This window comes from Martes martes, assembly GCF_963455335.1.
Source record: "Martes martes genome assembly, chromosome: 7".
Lineage (NCBI taxonomy): Eukaryota > Metazoa > Chordata > Mammalia > Carnivora > Mustelidae > Martes > Martes martes.
In genome coordinates, this window is record NC_137894.1 from 102,099,192 (window position 1) to 102,116,190 (window position 16,999).

Consider the following 16,999-nt stretch of genomic DNA (forward strand, 5'->3'; position numbering starts at 1 on the left):
TGCAAATTTCTAAATGTCTTCAAGCTTTGAAAGACTTGGTTTTGGAAGAAGAGTTACCCAGGTGCACGAGCGCAGCACCTCCAGATGTATGCCGCTATACAGTGACACGGGGAGAGCAAATGCTCTCTAACCGGAGAGGAAGTTCTTTTTTTACATCTAACGGAACCCGGGACTGCTAGGCTAGGCTCGGGAATCTTGACTATTGCGTTTCCGGGATCCAGTGCAGCCTTCAGCTGCTAGAGAACTGGACTGCAAGGGCTGAGAACCCCGTGCTTTAAGTTTGGGGAAGGAAGCGAGAGGGGGAAAAAAAAATAGAACTGTTCCTTTAAGAACTTCCTTTCCCTTTTACTCTATGTTTACATAACACGGGGGCCGTTCCACCGCCGGGCCCGAGGGGGGCGGGGAGGGGGGCGCGGGCCGCCCCACGCGCCAGGGGGAGGGGCGCCGGGTGGGTGGGGGGCTGCGGGGCCTCGGGCGGCGGGCCGGGCGGCTCCCACCTGCCCGCGCGCGAGAGGGGTGGCTCCGTGGTCCTGCCCCCGCCCCTCCCCCGCTCGCTGCCCCCGCCCCTCCCGCTCTCGCTTTCTCCCTCCCTCCCTCCTTCCCTCCGCGGGGCTCCGGCGGCGGTGGCGGCGGCGGCGGCGGCGGCGGCGCTCGGCGCGGGCAGGTCCCCCTGCTGCCCAGTCCCATTTGTTGCCGAGTCCGGCTCGGAGCGGCAGCGGCGCGCGGAGCTCCCGGGAGCGCGGCGGGGCAGCCGCACAGCCACGACGGAGCAGCCGCGGGACTGGCCGCCCCGCGCCCCCTTCGCCGCCGTGCCCTTCCCCGGCGCGCTCACCCCCTTCTCAGGATGGGATTGTAGCGGAGGCGCGGACTCGGCGGGGATAGCGGCGGAGGAGGCGGCGGCGGCGGCCGATCGGGGCTCCATGTTTTCCCCTGGCCAGGAGGAGCACTGCGCCCCCAATAAGGAGCCGGTGAAATACGGGGAGCTGGTGGTACTGGGGTGAGTCCCGAGATCTCCGCGGGAGCTTAACGGCGGTCGCCGAGTGCTCCGGGCTGGGCGGCCGCGGGGCGCCGGCATCCCCGAGCGGGGCCAGCGGGGTGGCTCGGGCGCTCCCTGGGGAACGCCGGGGCTTTTGGGGCGGCGGGGGCGGCTCTGGGGCCGGAGCGGCAAGCACCGGGGGAGCGGTGCCCCCCATCCGCGCGCGCGGGGTGCTGCAAAGACCGCCGAGATGTGCTTTCCCCGCGGAGGACGGCGGCCGAGGAAGTGGCGGAGTGGGGTCGGCCCCGGGGAGGCAGGGACTGTGGCGATCCCGCGTCCCGCGGGGCGCTCCTTTCGGAGAGAGAGTCCTAGTCCTTACCGGGGGGAGGGAGGGGCGGACCCTTGCTTGACTTCCCCGCGCGCCCTGGGTCAGGGAGGGCGCGTAGGGGCAGGGGCCGGGGCCGAGGCGCCGCCGTCGTAGGCACCTCACGGTGTGTGGGGAGACCCCCCAGTTGACCAAGCTGAAAGGCCGGTGGGGCCCGGTCCCCGGGGACCTTCTGCCGGGTGGCCTGTGATCCCGGGTCCCGGAACTCCGAGCGCGGCGCTGCGGGCTCGGCCGCCGCGGGCGGCGGGATCTGCGCGGTGGGCGCCCGCGGGTAGCGCTTTGCATATTGTTATGGTGACCGCCGCGGGTAGCCGCAGCCCGGGGGCAGTGAACTGTCTGTGACCCGGGCGGGCTGGCCGGCCCTCGGCTCTCCCAGGCAGGAGTGCCCTGGAGGGGGCAGGGACACACCAGCGCCTGCCGGGGCTCCGGGGTGCGGGGCCGCATCCCCACCGTCCCGGGCCTCGGCCTCGCTGCTGTTCTCCCGGCGCCGGGGAGCTCGCCCGCCTCGGCTCCCTCTCCGCTTGTGAAAACCACATTTTGAAGATAGTAATTATCTACAATCGTTAAACGGCAGCAATTAGAGACTTCATCTACTTCCTGAGTTTCCTTGTGACATTTCTATTGTTTACCCTTAATAAGCCGGGAGAGAGGCTTCGCGGGATTAAAGTAGGATAAAGTGGGCAGTGAAAGGGGAGCAGAATGGGGAGGAGGGAAATGCAGGAAACTCGGGAGTGCGAGCAACTTGGATTTAGCGTTTGGAGAAGAAAGGATTATTTTCTCCTTTGGATGTGTCACTCTTGGGAACCCGCGCTTTTGTCCTTCTCTGTTGAAAGACCTGTATTCAGATCGTCTTTGGTGCTGGTAGGTAGGCTTAGCCCGTATATGAGGAGCCACGGGTAGGGAGGATCTCGGCGAACTCTGAAAAACGTGTTTTGATAACTGAATACGTTGAAGTAAGTGCCGACTTAAAAATAATTTTGAAGAGAAGGATTTTTAAGGAGAGCTTCCAGACACAGTACAGCTGGAAGTTGTCTAGTTCTCCTCACGTTGTTGCTAGAGTATTAAGTGGAGGATTATTGGAAATCTCATTACCTATTTTGAAGTTTGCAGATAAGCGGTTTTTCCCACCTGCATTTTAAATACGCTGAAGAGACAGATGTCAGGGTTCAGTGGAAGGAGAGCGGAATGACGGGGAGAAGCCCGAGGTTAGCTTGTCTTATGTAACCTCAGCCCAACCTAATTTTGTAGAGTTTGGTTTTGTTTGTGTGTCTGGCTTTCAAGTGTGTTTAACATAAATTTGTGAACTCGACGCGTAAGATTAACGTACTCCGGAACTTTATTTCATTATGTCCTTTTGAGGAAATCATTGTGGAGATGTTTCAGAAAAGCGGTGTTCAAGTGGGCCTTGGAGAGATTTTGTGTTTATAGCTGCAAGTGCAGGGCGTTCCAGAGCCGTGGAAAGGATTTAGACCCAGGATTGTCCTGGTATCATAGTCTTATTCCAAAGTAGGCTATGCCCATGTGTTGCCCATTGCATGTGCTTTGTCCTCAACTGATGGTTTTCCGGGAGACACTAAGTATGACATAGTTGGCAATTTACCATTTGGGGCCAGACACCTGATACGTGCCTGCCCTGCTTAGGTATTCAGGATCCTGCACTGAGGAAGGAGCTCAGTTTAGAGTGGAGGGGCGGGCATCAGCAGAAAGAAACATGTAAGCAAATGAATAATGCATGGCAAATCTCAGGTGTTGCCAGGCTCGCCACTGAAGGTGGTTAACTTGGGGAATGTCTGCGCTAGGTAGGTATTGCTTTCTTGAGCTGGGAGGTCAAGGCAGGTCTCTGAGAAAGTGAAATGTGAGTTGACCTCAGACTGCTGAGAAGATACTTGTCAGGTTATTGAATACTTGAGAAGAATTCTGGTCTTTTTTGAGGGTAGATTTCTGACTCTTTAGAAATAACAAACACACTGAAGAATGCTGGGGAAATAGTGAGTAATAGGTAGACTTGAAAGAGACCCTATTTATTTGTATCCTACTCTCAGGACTTGAGACAGTGCCCTGGCCCCTTAAAACAATCATAACCGTCAAAGAATCAGTATCAACTTTGCATATCTGATCATTTGGGACATAAATATTGATAGAGAATTTCTAGTTGATAAAATTTCTAGTTGATCAATTTCTAATTGATAAAATTAATCTTGACCTCTAAAAATGATCAATATTGGTACTGATATAAGCTTTTACTTTTTTTTGTAGTTGTATAACTACCTTTCTCTTCTCTTCTCTTCTCTTCTCTTTTCTTCTCTTCTAAGTTTCTTCTTTTTTTTCTCTCTTCTAAATTTCATATTAAAATGTTAAAAATCCTGGGGAGCAGACTGAGGAACTACATACACATATGTGTATATGTACAGACATACACGTATATGTGTATAAATGTATGTGTGAAGAGCTATATATGTATCATGTCCACATCCACATGCAAATATGTGTCTTTTCACGTATTATACAATATTAAGGGACTTGACAGGTAGTTAGGGCGTCAATAGGGTCATCACCTTCTCATTGGATTAGTGAAAGTTCATTATTTCTGGATTCCAACCAATGAATGTGTCATGCCACAACCCTTTGTTGTGCCTGTTACATGAATCAAGGTAGAGAAAATGACTGGCCTAACTGTCAGGTCTTTCTTGCTATTCATTTTAAAGCCGGCTGGCATGTTGAAGTTGGGGAAGCATGTCTGGATTTGAGAGGCTGTTCATTATAGTGGGGAGAGCATTAAGGTACGGTTGGGAGACCCAGATTCAATCTCTGCTTTCTTGCCAGCTAGCTTTGTGACTTTGGCTTAGTCTCTTACCCTGTCTGTGCTTCTTCAGCCATAAGGAAATATGATTGGATTAGGCCATCTTTAAGGATCCTTCCTTGTCTGTACCCTGTTATACTGTTCCTTGGTTCAAATGTGGGAAATGCAGTTAACATTCTGTGTGTTGGTTTTGAATACTCTTAAGGTGACGGATGGTGGCAGGATTCTGATGGGAACTGTCTTTAAATAGCAGAAAAGACCAATGCGATCACTTCTTTTGAAGTAGCTATGTGCAAAACAGGCTTTTAAAAAAAAGTTGTAATGGTGCGCATATGCGATCACTTCTTTTGAAGTAGCTATGTGCAAAACAGGCTTTTAAAAAAAAGTTGTAATGGTGCGCATATATTTGTCTCATTCGGTTATATGTGAAGACGTTCAAATTTGGTAAAACTTCCTGTTCCAAACTTAAGAAAAGCAATAATGTTTTGCAGTTAAGCCCAATAGACTGGAAAAGCCAGCATAAGGAAGAGATAATCTGGGTAGGACTTTGGAACTGGAAGGGGCCTAAGAGGTGCTGGTGTACATTTAGCCCTTTTATTTTATTGAAGAAGAAGCAACTGAGGTTCCTGGCAGGAAGGAGATTTGCTCAAGTTCATAGCTGAGCTGGATCACGGCACTGCCCTGGTCACTGTTTTCCCACTTCACGGCAGATTCCAGCAGGGCTGTGAGTTCCTCAAAGCTTTAGGTTTTTTTTGTAGCTTGCACAAGGGGAGCTGAATCCCTTTCTGTTTTAGTATATGTGCTGCCCAAGAGAGCACCTGAATCCCTTTCTGGATTCAATTTGAAGCATGCAGCTCTTGTGCTAATGGCCCATCATGTTTTTTTGGGAAAATATTGCTTACTCTTAGTTCCTCTCACCTCACAGTGGAATGGGTAATACATTTTGCAAGGATTTAATTTTAATTTGATGCTTCACCAAATGTATTTTTTTTTAAGATTTTATTTATTTATTTGTCAGAGAGAGAGCGCGAGAGAGAGTGAGCACTGGCAGACAGAGGCAGAGGGAGAAGCAGGCTCCCCGCCGAGCAAGGAGCCCGATGTGGGACTCAATCCCAGGACGCTGGGATCATGACCTGAGCCGAAGGCAGCTGCTTAACCAACTGAGCCATCCAGGCGTCCCACCAAATGTATTTTTATTGGCTCTCCCAACTATGGGTTTTTGGGGTCTTCAGATAGAATTCAGGAAATCCCTGAACTTGGGATTGGGGAGGAAAATGCATCTCTATTTTCACTATAGTCAGATTGAAATTTACCATTTCACTCAGGATAATAGGCAGCAGAGAACTGCTGCTTGATTTGCTCCTTACTGCATTAATGCAGAACTGCTTATATGATTGTATCATAACTTAAAACTGTCTTGATAACTAAGTGTAATTATTTTCACTTGTAATCCTTTGTATTTTATTTTATGCATTTAAACCATTTTTCTGAGAAGGGCTCAGTAGTCTTTACCAGACTGCCAAAGGGATCCTTGGCACAAAAATGGGCTAAAAACCTCTATAAAAGAATGGTTATGAATATGAATGAAAATAAAGTATTTTAGTGGAAACTGATTAAGGTCTTGAAAAGGCTAAAAAGTCAGGGATGGGGTAGGGTGGGGGAACTTGCCGTTTTTTCCTTTGGATGGTGCAGCATCTATCAGGTAATACAAAGAAGGCAGTTTCTTGAAGAGTTTATGGTCTTTATTTTTTAAAACAAGCAGCTCCCGATTTCTATATGCTGTTTTTGTTTTAACCTTGGCGCCTTGCCTTTGCACCCCTCCTTTTCTCATCCTCCTCTCTAATTTGGGCCCGAAGACTTCAAACACTGGTATCCTTTATAGACTAAAAGGTCTTTGAACTTTTTTTTTCCATATAGGAAACAAAATCTTTACTGTCACTCAGCGTGTGGGGTGATCTGAAGAGCTCAGATCTGTTTGTGTGGATGGAGTGTCTAATTCTGTAGGCTATTAATGGTCATGATGTTACTAGCTTTGGGTTGCTATATTTTCCTTTACTAACTTTAGCCTTGTTTGGAGTATGTGGCTGGCTGTGTGGTTTCTTGCCTGACTTTCTCAGATTTACTGGTTTCCCTCTTTAACACATCAAGACTGACACTTCATTAGGACTTTTCATTTTTTGGTTTTATTTCATCATGGGATCCGTATTTAGGGATGCTTTATGTAAACAAAAATAAAACCGGGTTGATGCAGGTCCCAGCAACTTTACCAAACACATTTTGTCCAAGAGATGAAAAAGACACACAAAACACTGAAAACCCAAAAACATCCCAGTTGCTGTATTTGAGGGAGACCAGTATTGTTACGTTGGGGCAATGATTCTGTATTTGTAGGGATCAGCAGCATAGTGTTCCAGAAGTAAGTTAGGTGGTGCCGTTCTTTGGCTTTTGAATGGCGACAGCAGCAACTCGGTGGACCTCATTGGTATGGGAGAAAAATAACTGGAAAGGAAATTTGAACATTGTTTGATTTAAGTGAAGATTTCTCCTGGGGTGTGCAGAACCTGTTTTGTAAAAAGCAAAGTGAGGGTATAAATGATTCAGTTCTTCCTGAACTTACTGTCATCTTCAGCTTCTAGAAAACAAAATGATAAGAGCAGAAAGTGCTTCATATTTTTAGCTTTGTTTAAATCAGCTCTTCTCAGCCATTGTCTCAAACCACCTCATAAGTAATGATCAGTGTTGAGTTACAGGTCCAGTAATTTATGACAAGGAATAAAGTGTTGATCTTTCAAATGATTCTGAGATGTCCCTTTAATAATGTCATTTTTCACCCACTTGCTTTCTGATATGTTTTCTCAAGTGGGAGAAAAAGGGGTGGAGTTAGAGCAGGCAAGCCAGGAATGTATTCATTCCACAAATATTTATTGGGTGTCTACGCTCCCAGGCACAGGGAAGTTAGACCGGGCAATCACGTTCCCTGCCCTCGTGAACTGCTATCTGATTCTTGTCACAGCTCCTTAGTGAATAGCCATTACCAATATATAGTACATTGATGGATTCTACAAATATTTGGGCATCTACTAGTGTGGGATGCTGAGCTTGGCACTAAGGGATGCAGTGGAGAATAAGGCTGGGACGGTCCCTGCCAGTTTGGAGCCTACAGTCCAGTTGGAGAGACAGAAAGCAATCTACAGAACAAAGGGTCACCTAACACCGTGCCCAGATGGGAAGAGGCCAGCCAGGAGGAGGTGAGGGGGACAGAGTGCTCCAGACAGAGGTCACACTGTGCTCTGAGACCCAGAGGCCAGTATGCCTGCTCCTCTGAGGAACAGAGAGAAAAGCCCTGCATGGCTAGCAAGAGCAGTTGAGTTAAATACATGAGAGATGAGGATGGGGGCAGGTCATAAAGTACTTAGAAATCCCTGGAAAGATTCTGGACTTTATCTTGGGGGCCACCATAGTAGGGTTTTCAGCTCTGAAGGGGAAGTGGAGAAAGCACTTGTATGAAGGGGGTTACAACCTAGGTAGGAGGAGAAGGAGGTGGAGGGAATAGCAGAGGTCAGAGCCTCCATGAAACAGGCAAGGAGGGAACAGAGTGTGAGCCAGTGAGCAGCTACTTAGTTCCAGATTCTTGTTCTGTCCTCTGTCTGGAGCTCGGCGTGTCTGGCCATTCATGCAGTGTCAAAAGTACTGGCTGGGGACCAGCGCTGCTCCAGTATTGCCTGTAGGGAAGCCCAAGAGACAGACAACACCCTGCCGGGGCAGGGGGTAGTTATCTTTTAGCGGGAGTGGGGCACTGTGTACACAGGCGGGCAAACAGCTGGCTAAAACAGGTGCTAGGAGGAAAAGAAAGCAGGATGAATGGGAAGAAAGTACCTGAGTAGGTAGGGGTGGGGGACTAACAGGGTAAGAAGCTAGGGATGAGGCAGGGGGAGGCCCTGGTAGGCTGAATAATCAGGAAAGGCTTTTCTGAGAAAATAATCCTGTGTCCTTTGAGAGTGCCCACTTTTTCAATTTTTATTTCCTTTTTTTTTTTTTTTTTTTGGTTTAAGCCCCCCTGAGTGGGTTCCACTCTTAAAGCCAAAGCATTCCAATTATTATTCTAGTGAAGGAGGCAGAGCATGTAAGCAAATAACCAAAGGGAAAACAGAAGTGTGAACAAATATAGGGGCTTATATTTAACATCCCTAGAGATAAACGTGGTCCAGTCCACTGTGCTCTCGCCATGTGCCCAGAGTGGCAACTGTGTTCCACTAGAGTTTGTTGAAATGGTCTGGTTTCCCCTTCCAGCTGGCCGCCAGAGGTCAGGGACCTTGACTTGCCCTCCTTCGGAGTGCCGGGCACCCCTTTTCAGGCGTGCAGTAGGCACTCGCCAGGGACGGGGCAGAGATGGATTTGTACGGCACATTCCTATGCCCCACTCGGCACTAAGCAGCCCTGGGGCTCCTGGCATGGTTTGGGATCTGGAAGCAGCTCTCCCATTCTGTAGCACAGCTGTGGGTTGTGTCAGCAGTCCACCCCCGCCCCCCCTTCAGGGCCCAAGTTCAAGGATCCCTGCACTGCTAAACTCGGACATCAGATATGCCAGTTTCCACTTTTGTTTGTTTTTCTTTTTGTCAGTCACCTAACAGTCATTTTGTCACCTGCAGAAAGTCCTGCCTTGAAGGGAAGCAGGCCATCTGCTCGGATCCCACCAGCTGCTCCGAGCTGAGCTGCATTGCAGTGTGCCTTGGTCGCATTGAAAGGCTGCGGTCATTAGCGCCTGTTAATGATGGCTGGAGAGACCACGCAATAAAAGCCTCTTGGATGACAAACCTAATACATATGCAGCGGGCCATTTTCAGCGTCAGGTTGAAGACTGTGGCAAGTCATTCTTGACTGAGGTTTTATTTCCAGCCATCCACATAATGCCTCTCACTCTCAAAACGTTTAACTCTGCGCGTTCCCTGCTTTTGTGCTCATGCAGGCTCTCTTTTTGAGGATAGGAATCATTGTTGCAAGCTTGGTACTTCCATTCTAATTGGTACTGGCTTAGCAGAATCTGGCCAGAGCAGGCGGCTGTGTGTTTGGCTTCAAGGCTGTTGGTGTGAAACTGCTGTGTATTTTCTACCAGGGGCCCCTGAGGAACCCCAGAGACCCCTCCTCCGTTCCCATCCCTACCTGGGATTCTTGTGCTTCGTCGTGCCACATGGTCATAGAACACTCTGTGGACAGTCAGAACTTGTGATGGGAGAACAGTGGGGGTTTCTGGAGCGCTTGATTGATTGGCTCATTACCTTGCGGAAAGGCCCTTTCTGCACAGTGACCATAGACACAGAGGAGTGTGCCTCACGCCAGATCACCGAAGATGACACAGACAGCTTCATGCATTACAGTATGCATTAGGGTACATTAGATTCACTGTGGTTTGGCTGCTTTTGTTATTACATGCTCGTGGAGAGAATTCAGAATGAAATCTGTACTTTTGCTCGGCTGCGATGTATACGGTATACAGGAAAGTTATTGTACATATAGCCGTACTATTTGTCAGCACTTTATGCTTCTCAATATAGTTTTTTACACACCTGAGCTATTCCATTTAATAAACATTTGTTGGTTTGGTGCTTGAAACTGTCCAGTGGGGGAATTGTACCGAATGGTCATGTTGTTGAGGCAAACATGACCCAACTTTCCCGGATGGTCTTGTAGTGATCAGGGAAGAGGAAGTCAGGGTTTTGACTTAATCCTGTGTTCCTTCCCTGTTGTCTTCAAATATGATCCATAGTAGTTCCCTGTGTGTGTGTGTGTGTGTGTGTGTGAGAGAGAGAGAGAGAGAGAGAGAGCACGTGCCTGCTGGACCTCCCATCAGGAGGTGAATCCCCACCCCTCGAATCTGGGCTGGTTTTGTGATTTGCTGTGAGCGGTCCATGTGAGGGAAGTGACACTTTGTGACTTTTGAATGTTGCCTTAAGGGGTGTTGAAGCTTCCATCTTTGTCCTCTGTATTAGTTTGCTAGAGCTGCCATCACAAAATACTGCCGATGTGGCATCTTAAACAACAGAACTTTATTTTCTCACAGTTCTGGTGGCTGGACGTCCAAGATCAAGGTGTTGGCAGGTTGGGTTTCTCCTGAGTCCTCCCCGCTTGGCTTGCAGATGGCTATCTCTGCCCGTGTCCTCAGATGGCTTTGTCTCTCGGTGCCCACCCCTGATGGCCTTTCCCTGTTCTGTTAAGGACACCAGGCATATTGGATCAGAGCCCAACCATTTGACCTGATTTCACCCTAATTACCTCTTTAAAGACCCTCTCTCCAAAAACAGTCACATTCTGAGGTGGACTGGAGGTTAGGACGTCAACATACCAATTCAGTCTGTAATATCCCCTGAGAAGGCAGCCTCTAGTCAGTCCAGACCCCCGCCTGAGGCACCAGACCTGGGAGTGAAGCTGTTGCAAATCCTTCAGCCCATCAGGCTGCCCAGTCCACCCCACACGGAGCAGAGATGAGCCATTTCCACCCAGCTTTGCCCAGGTGAGGGAACCGTGGGTGGTGGTTTTTAGCCACTCCACACTGAGGTGGTTTGTTAACTGGGCGGCGGACAATTCAGACACTGCTGTTCCCTGCATGGGGTTCTGCTGTCAGACCCGACAGACTGATCTGGAATGATTCACTGAGCTTTTGTTGAGTTGTTTTTTGTTTCCTTCGGGTTATTGATTATTTTAATAAGCACAATTTCAGCCTTTTAGATGAGTTATTCCAGACATTAAGTACCGTATGGTCTGAAAATCTTAGCTAACAGACGCATTTGTGGAATAACTCGATCACGTGTACATTATCTCCGAGTCTGTCTGCCTTCGTTAATCTCCGTAATCAATATTCTCTCCTGAAATACGCTGAGAGCACAGGAGGTGAAGAATGGCCCAGCTTAGCCAAGAACCATGCTTCTGGAACGCTCGAACATAAGTAGCTTTAACTCAGGGAGCTAATGCATGACACAGATTTTCAGGCTTTTCAAGGCCACCTGACATGAAGCCGTAGAGCCCACAGAGATTTGAGTAGGGGAGGTCATCTCTACCAGCATCTCGCAGGCACAGGGCGATGGATGGGCCGGAAGAACGTGTGCACACTGCAGCTCGGTGGTGAAATGACAGGATGGAAAGCTCATTTCTATCAGTCTCATGTGTCTGTGGCTGTCAGCGGTGAGAAGGAAGACCCCTGTTCCTGAAGGACCTTATGTGTCTCATTCACGCCGTGGAGACTGGTTATATGCTGGGTAAGAGGGGAGGGGAGATGCGAGATTGCCCTGGGGTGGCATGGTCAGGGCTGGGCCCGTGGCATCAGCCAACCGCATAGCTCGCACCACCACACACGCAGAAGCCACCAGTTACCACCTCCAGTTGGAGCATGTTGGCGGAAAAAGAAAAAGATTCCTGTAATATAGTGAACGTAACTTCCTCAATATCCCTCAGTTCTGTTTAGGGGATTTTAACATTTGCCATTTTTAACCAGAGGGACTGAAACAGGTAAAATTCAGAATTTTGCAATCAGAATTTATAAACTGCATGTAAAAGAAATTTAGACTTCTGCATGATCTGTTTTGTACGAACTACTGTAATTTGGTCGCTTTTTAAAACTCAGTGCCTCACTAAGACTTTTGGGCTACCAAATACAGAGATAGGTATATTTTACCGCATGTGTCTTCTGTGTGAATAGATACTTAATTCAAAAAGGGAGCCATTGTACATACTAGAAGTTAAGCCCTTACAGACAGATACACTAAACACTAACCACACAGGAGGGGTGAGCTGATGGCTGTTGTTGCTGTTTTGATGCTGCTGCTGATTGCACAGTTAGGAACCCACATAAGGAGATGCCCTCTAGGGGCAGACAACCCGAGGTCAAGGTGAATAACTTAGCAACAGACCATACACGGTACAGAGGAGAGCTGGGAGGAGACTGCTGTTCCTTCAGGTGGACTGGAGGCCAGATTCTGTTAGGTGTTCTGCTTGATCGGTCCCAGGAATTGGATTTTATTATTTGGAAAGTGAGGCTCTGGTTCAGGTCACTCACCTCATTGGTGGCAGGGCCTGATTTGAAGATAGGTCTGTAGTGCTCTGAAGCTTGTTTCTTTCCGCCAGGGTGAAGGTCAGAGGCAGGTGTATTCCTGAAAGCTTGGGAAAGATATCCTGGAGGAACGGGCCTTAGCGGAGTTTTGTGGGGTGAGCTGGGGTTTTTATAGGGCAGGAGTAGTAAAGGCCTGGGGTGTTTGGCTGGAGACCCAAGGGCTTGGGGAAGGAGAGGAAGTCGGAGAACTGTCAGCTAGTCAGCAGCTACTCATGCTGGGGATAAGCAGGTAATAACTGAGTGGTCCCTGCCTTCATGGAGCTGAAGGGAAGAAACCTTGGTTCTGCTAGGAGGGAAGGATTTCATTTAGGTTGAGATGAGGAGGGTGAGTAGGAATTAGCTGAGGGTCACAGGGGGAGGAGAATGGTGTGTATAAGACACATTTAGAAGCTGAAGAGCTGAGAGACATCTGGTGGGTTTGGAAATTAGAGGGCTGGAAGGGCCAGTGTGACTCGAGAGACATGGCCCGAAGGGTGCCTTGGGCCCTGCAAAGCTTCATGCGTCCGAGCCTGGGAAGCCTTGGCCTTCGGGGACGTATTCCACAGGGAGGGGCAGGCACCACTGCAGGCTTCTGAGCAGTTGCCTTAAGTAGTTCTCAGGACAGATCAGATCTCCAGCCAGATCTGCATTTTCTCTTGTAGATGATTTCCCCCTCCTTGTCTCCAAGGGACTGTGGCTCACACTGGGTCTAGCAATGAGAAATGGTGGTGGTGGGATAAAGTGCTCATTCACTCGCTTCCTAGTGTGTTCGGGAAACTTGTGCAGAACCCAGGAATGTTTGTGGGTCGGGCCCCACCCATCAGAGCAGATCTAAGAACCTTAAGCCACTTAGCCTGCTGTCCTCTGGACCCTCGCTTTCCCTGACCCCAATGATGACATCCCTTGTGCATTGTCCGCTGGCTGGAGAGGATCTGCAGCCCGTGGCCCCCTTTCTCTGTCCCCAAGTAAGCTGAGTGTGCTAGCCTTCCAGCAAATCACCGGGGTCCTGGCTGTCTCTGGCCGAGCTGTGCCTGTGGCAGAAGTGTGGGGACAGGTGGGACCAGTGTTGCCCATGGAACATCCCCTCTGGTGGTGTGTTGATCCTGTTGCTGGGAGAGCAGAGCAGAGCAGTTTTCATTCTTGCAGGAGGTGCAGGGTGTCTGATTTCTGTCCTGTTTGCTTGCCTTGCTCTCCCATTGCTCCCATTTCAACTTCTGCCTCACCTTCAGGGCGCTCTGCTCCTTCTAACTCTCGAAGTGGCAGTCTCCCGTCAGAACCACAGTTTAAAATCATCCTTAAAAAGGGATCATTGGGACCTGAGCTTTCTCTTTTCTTCCTGCACGGATGAGGAAATTCCAGCTAGGCTGTTGCTTCTTAGTGGCAGGTTCTTTCTTCGGTGCACAGAGGTGCGCAGAGGGCCCGGCATTGGTCGTGATGGTGATGTCTCAGTGTCCTGGGTTAAGTGCTTGCCTCTAGGCAGCTCCTGTGCAAAGTGCAGCTCATGCATTTGAATTCTGACCAAGACTCTCAGGTACCATCACTTACCATTTTGTAGATGAGGAACTTGAACCATGGGTACAGGTGAAGAAACTTGTCTGGGGTCACTGGGCTATCACGTGACAAAGCTTTGCTTCAAACCCAGGCCTTTCTGACTCCAACGCCTTTGTTCATAAAGCCTGTCGTGTGTGTGTGTGTGTGTGTGTGTGTGTGTGTGTACGTGTGTGTGCAGCTTTGCACCTTTTCTGTTTATTTTATAACCAAACCCTTTCCGTACTGCATATTCTCATTAAACACAGTGACACAAAATCTTACTTGTTTAATGAGGTCACCAGTAAGGTTAAATGGTTTGTATTTTTTTTAAATGTTTACAACTTAAATGAACCTTTTTGGGGGGAAAATTGCTACATACGTGCTTTGCCCACTTGTGTTTATATTCCTAGTGTATTTTCCAAAAAATGGAACTATGTGATCTCCAGGAAATAAATGCATGAATCCTTCTGTCTGGCTTCTTATTTACCTGAATATCTTATAGCTAAGTTCAAGAAAGACCTGCTTTTTTAATCCAAAATAATTCCAAGCTCATTTCTCTAGTTTTGAAGCCAGTGCACTGAGTTATTCCTTGTTCCTTGAGAAAAGCTCTTTAATCCCCTTAATTGTGGCAAGCACTCCTGAAGGCTTTTTGTTCTTGCTGCTGTTGGTGGTCATGTAGGCTAGCATTGATATTTTGTTTATAGCTTGGAAAAGGGGCTTCCAGCCCTTGTCCTCTCAAGTGAGGGTCTGTCTTTGGTTAGAAACTAATGTCCCTGCACGCTGATGTTTCCTTCCCTGTCTGCCCATCTTCTGTTAGTATTGATGAAGGGAAAAGGCCCACCCAGCTTCCCTCTGTCTCCTCACTAAGGGTGCTTAACACAGCGCGCTCCTGCAGGGGCATGAGCTCCGCTCATCTGAGAAGCACCGGCCAGCAGCAGTCAGGAAAAGTGCCTTTTATTTGCTATTCTAAGTGTTAACTTAGACCAGATGCCAACTTCAAGGCTTTGATGAAATTGTTGGCTTAGAACCTTCTGGAAGCTGGCGTAGCTTTATGCTGTACTATTCCAACCTTCCTGTGAGGGCATTTAAGCCTTTTCAGTCACAGATGTGTGGTAAGGCGCAGATGACCCAGAGTTTCTGAAAACAGCGTTCTTAGCTAACGGGCGTTCTAAGATATCGGGTGGTAAAATGCAAAAGGACAAATATAGCATCTTGATGAGCGATATTAGATATTATATGGGGGGGGGAGCAGACACTTGGAAGCGCTGCAGGAAAGTAATTCAATCAAGAGGCTCTGATAATGTAATGAACCGTGCAAGGGTGAAACTCGAGGCGTCCGCACGCTGGAATGCCCTTCAGTCGAGTTCATTGTCTTATGGTGGTGTTCCCATGTTCTGCTGTTTTAAATATGGAAAACTAATACAACTCTACTTTTTCCCTGGACGGGAGCTCAAAGAGGCAGACCTTCATCACCTTACTCATTGTGTGCCCTCTTTCCCACTGCCTCCCCTACCCAGGGGGCTCTTAGTTGGAACTCCTGTCCCCAAGAATGAAGCATACAGACTTCGTGTTGTATAAGAACTAAAACTGCTCCTCAGTCATGCCAAGTACAGTTGAGATATAGTGATAAGTCCGTAGGTTTCTTTAGCTCTGAGGGGACACCCCCCCCCCCAACCCCATCCCGGAAGAGAAGAACCTGGTTCTTCTCTTAACCCATGCTTCAGGAGCAGCTGTGGCGAGTTGCTCCTCCTTGGGGAGGTAGTGGGGAGGGCGCAGCGGGGGAGCTTTTCCACCAGCTCTTTCTCCGGCTGCCCTACAGTTTACAGACCTCAGGAGGCAGCAAGATCTTGGGGTCCCTTGCACGGTATGGGAGGCTTGCAGTGGGGCCCAAGCCCCTGCCCTGTGTTCCATTTCAGCAGGACTCCGAGGATAGGATGTCCTCTCCATCCAAGAAATGGGGGAGCAGACATGACTGGAGGTCCACTGATTCCCAGGAGCCTGTACAGCCAGGAAAGGATTTTCAGGCTCAGGAATTGGAATCTGGATCTCGGATTCTTAAAAGCTTGTGTCTCTTCTTCTTCTCAAAGCCCAGTCAAGCCCAGGGTTACTTGCTTCCTTGCCCTTGAGGCTTACCTTCTGGCTTTTCCCCCTGAACTTCGTTCTGCCTTTCTTTTTCCCCTGTGCTTTTGCACCGCCATTCCATCTGTCTGCTCTATCCTGCTCACCGGCTAGGATTTAGCTCAGGTGTCACCTCCAGCAGGATTCCCTCCCTGACTCTCCTCTTTTTCCCCAGTGGGAGCAGTTATTTCCAGGGATCTCTCAGTGCTTTCTGAAGGAGTTCCATGGCCTTGCCTCACGTTGTCATGGTTCGTAGTAAGTTTATTTATTTATTTTTTTGGTAATAACTTTTGATAACCACCTGAAGGATTGCATTAAAGGTGTTACTCTTGTTTGCATTAGGTTCTGAAGTTGTGATTATATGGAAATGCTGGCCAATTCTGGCTGGACCAGCAGGGAAGGGATGGACAGTGGCTTAGGGGACAGCCCTGCAGGGAGCCAGCCCCTTCTCCCTGCTGGACGGCTTTGCTTGGCCACGCTTCCCTTTCTGCTCCTCTTCCTTCAGGCTCCAGGAAAGGGTAAGAGGATGCCTGCCCTTGTTTTTCCTGTTACCTTCATTCAGATCAAATTCAAACAATGGAGCTCCACTCCTTCTGGAGAAGGGCTCTGTGTGGCCCCTTATGTTCAGTGGAAGTGAATCTTTCTCTGATCTAATTGTTTTTTTTTTATTCACTTGAATACTCACCCTGTTAGTTAACATGAATCACATACTCTTTGATTTTGCCTGGGTAATTATTTCACCCCAATTTCTCCTAGGGTTAAAGCAGTTTTAAGTTCTGGGTCATACATTCTCGTAACTTAGATGTTAGCATCTAATCACTAATATACTGATCATTTAGCTTTCCTCCACTGATCAATTTTTAAATGCAGTTTTTGTTAAGGCAGACCGCTTATATTCCGGTACTGGAATTAACCTTAAGAGCTGTGTGCTAGGGGTGTCTGGGTGTCTCAGTGGGTTAAAGGCTCTGCCTTCGGCTCAGGTCATGATCCCAGGGTCCTGGGATCGAGCCCCACATTCGGCTCTCTGCTCGGCAGGGAGCTTGCTTCCATCTCTCTCTCTCTGCCTGCCTCTTGGCCTACTTGCGATCTCTGTCAAATAAATAAATAAAA

The 16,999-nt window shown here is 48.7% G+C and overlaps 1 protein-coding gene across 2 annotated transcripts in view; it reads left to right on the forward strand.

Annotated features, from left to right (window-relative positions):
• Positions 1-606: 606 nt before the first annotated feature.
• PELI2 (pellino E3 ubiquitin protein ligase family member 2) overlaps positions 607-16,999 on the forward strand; it is a gene marked incomplete at its 3' end in the record, with an annotated part of 180,672 nt that continues 164,279 nt past the window's right edge. For both annotated transcript variants that reach the window (XM_080808126.1, XM_080808127.1), the window contains exon 1: positions 607-997. In XM_080808126.1, coding sequence (XP_080664252.1) covers positions 921-997 — 77 coding nt within the window. In that variant the 5' untranslated portion in view covers positions 607-920. The remainder of the gene's footprint in view (positions 998-16,999) is intronic.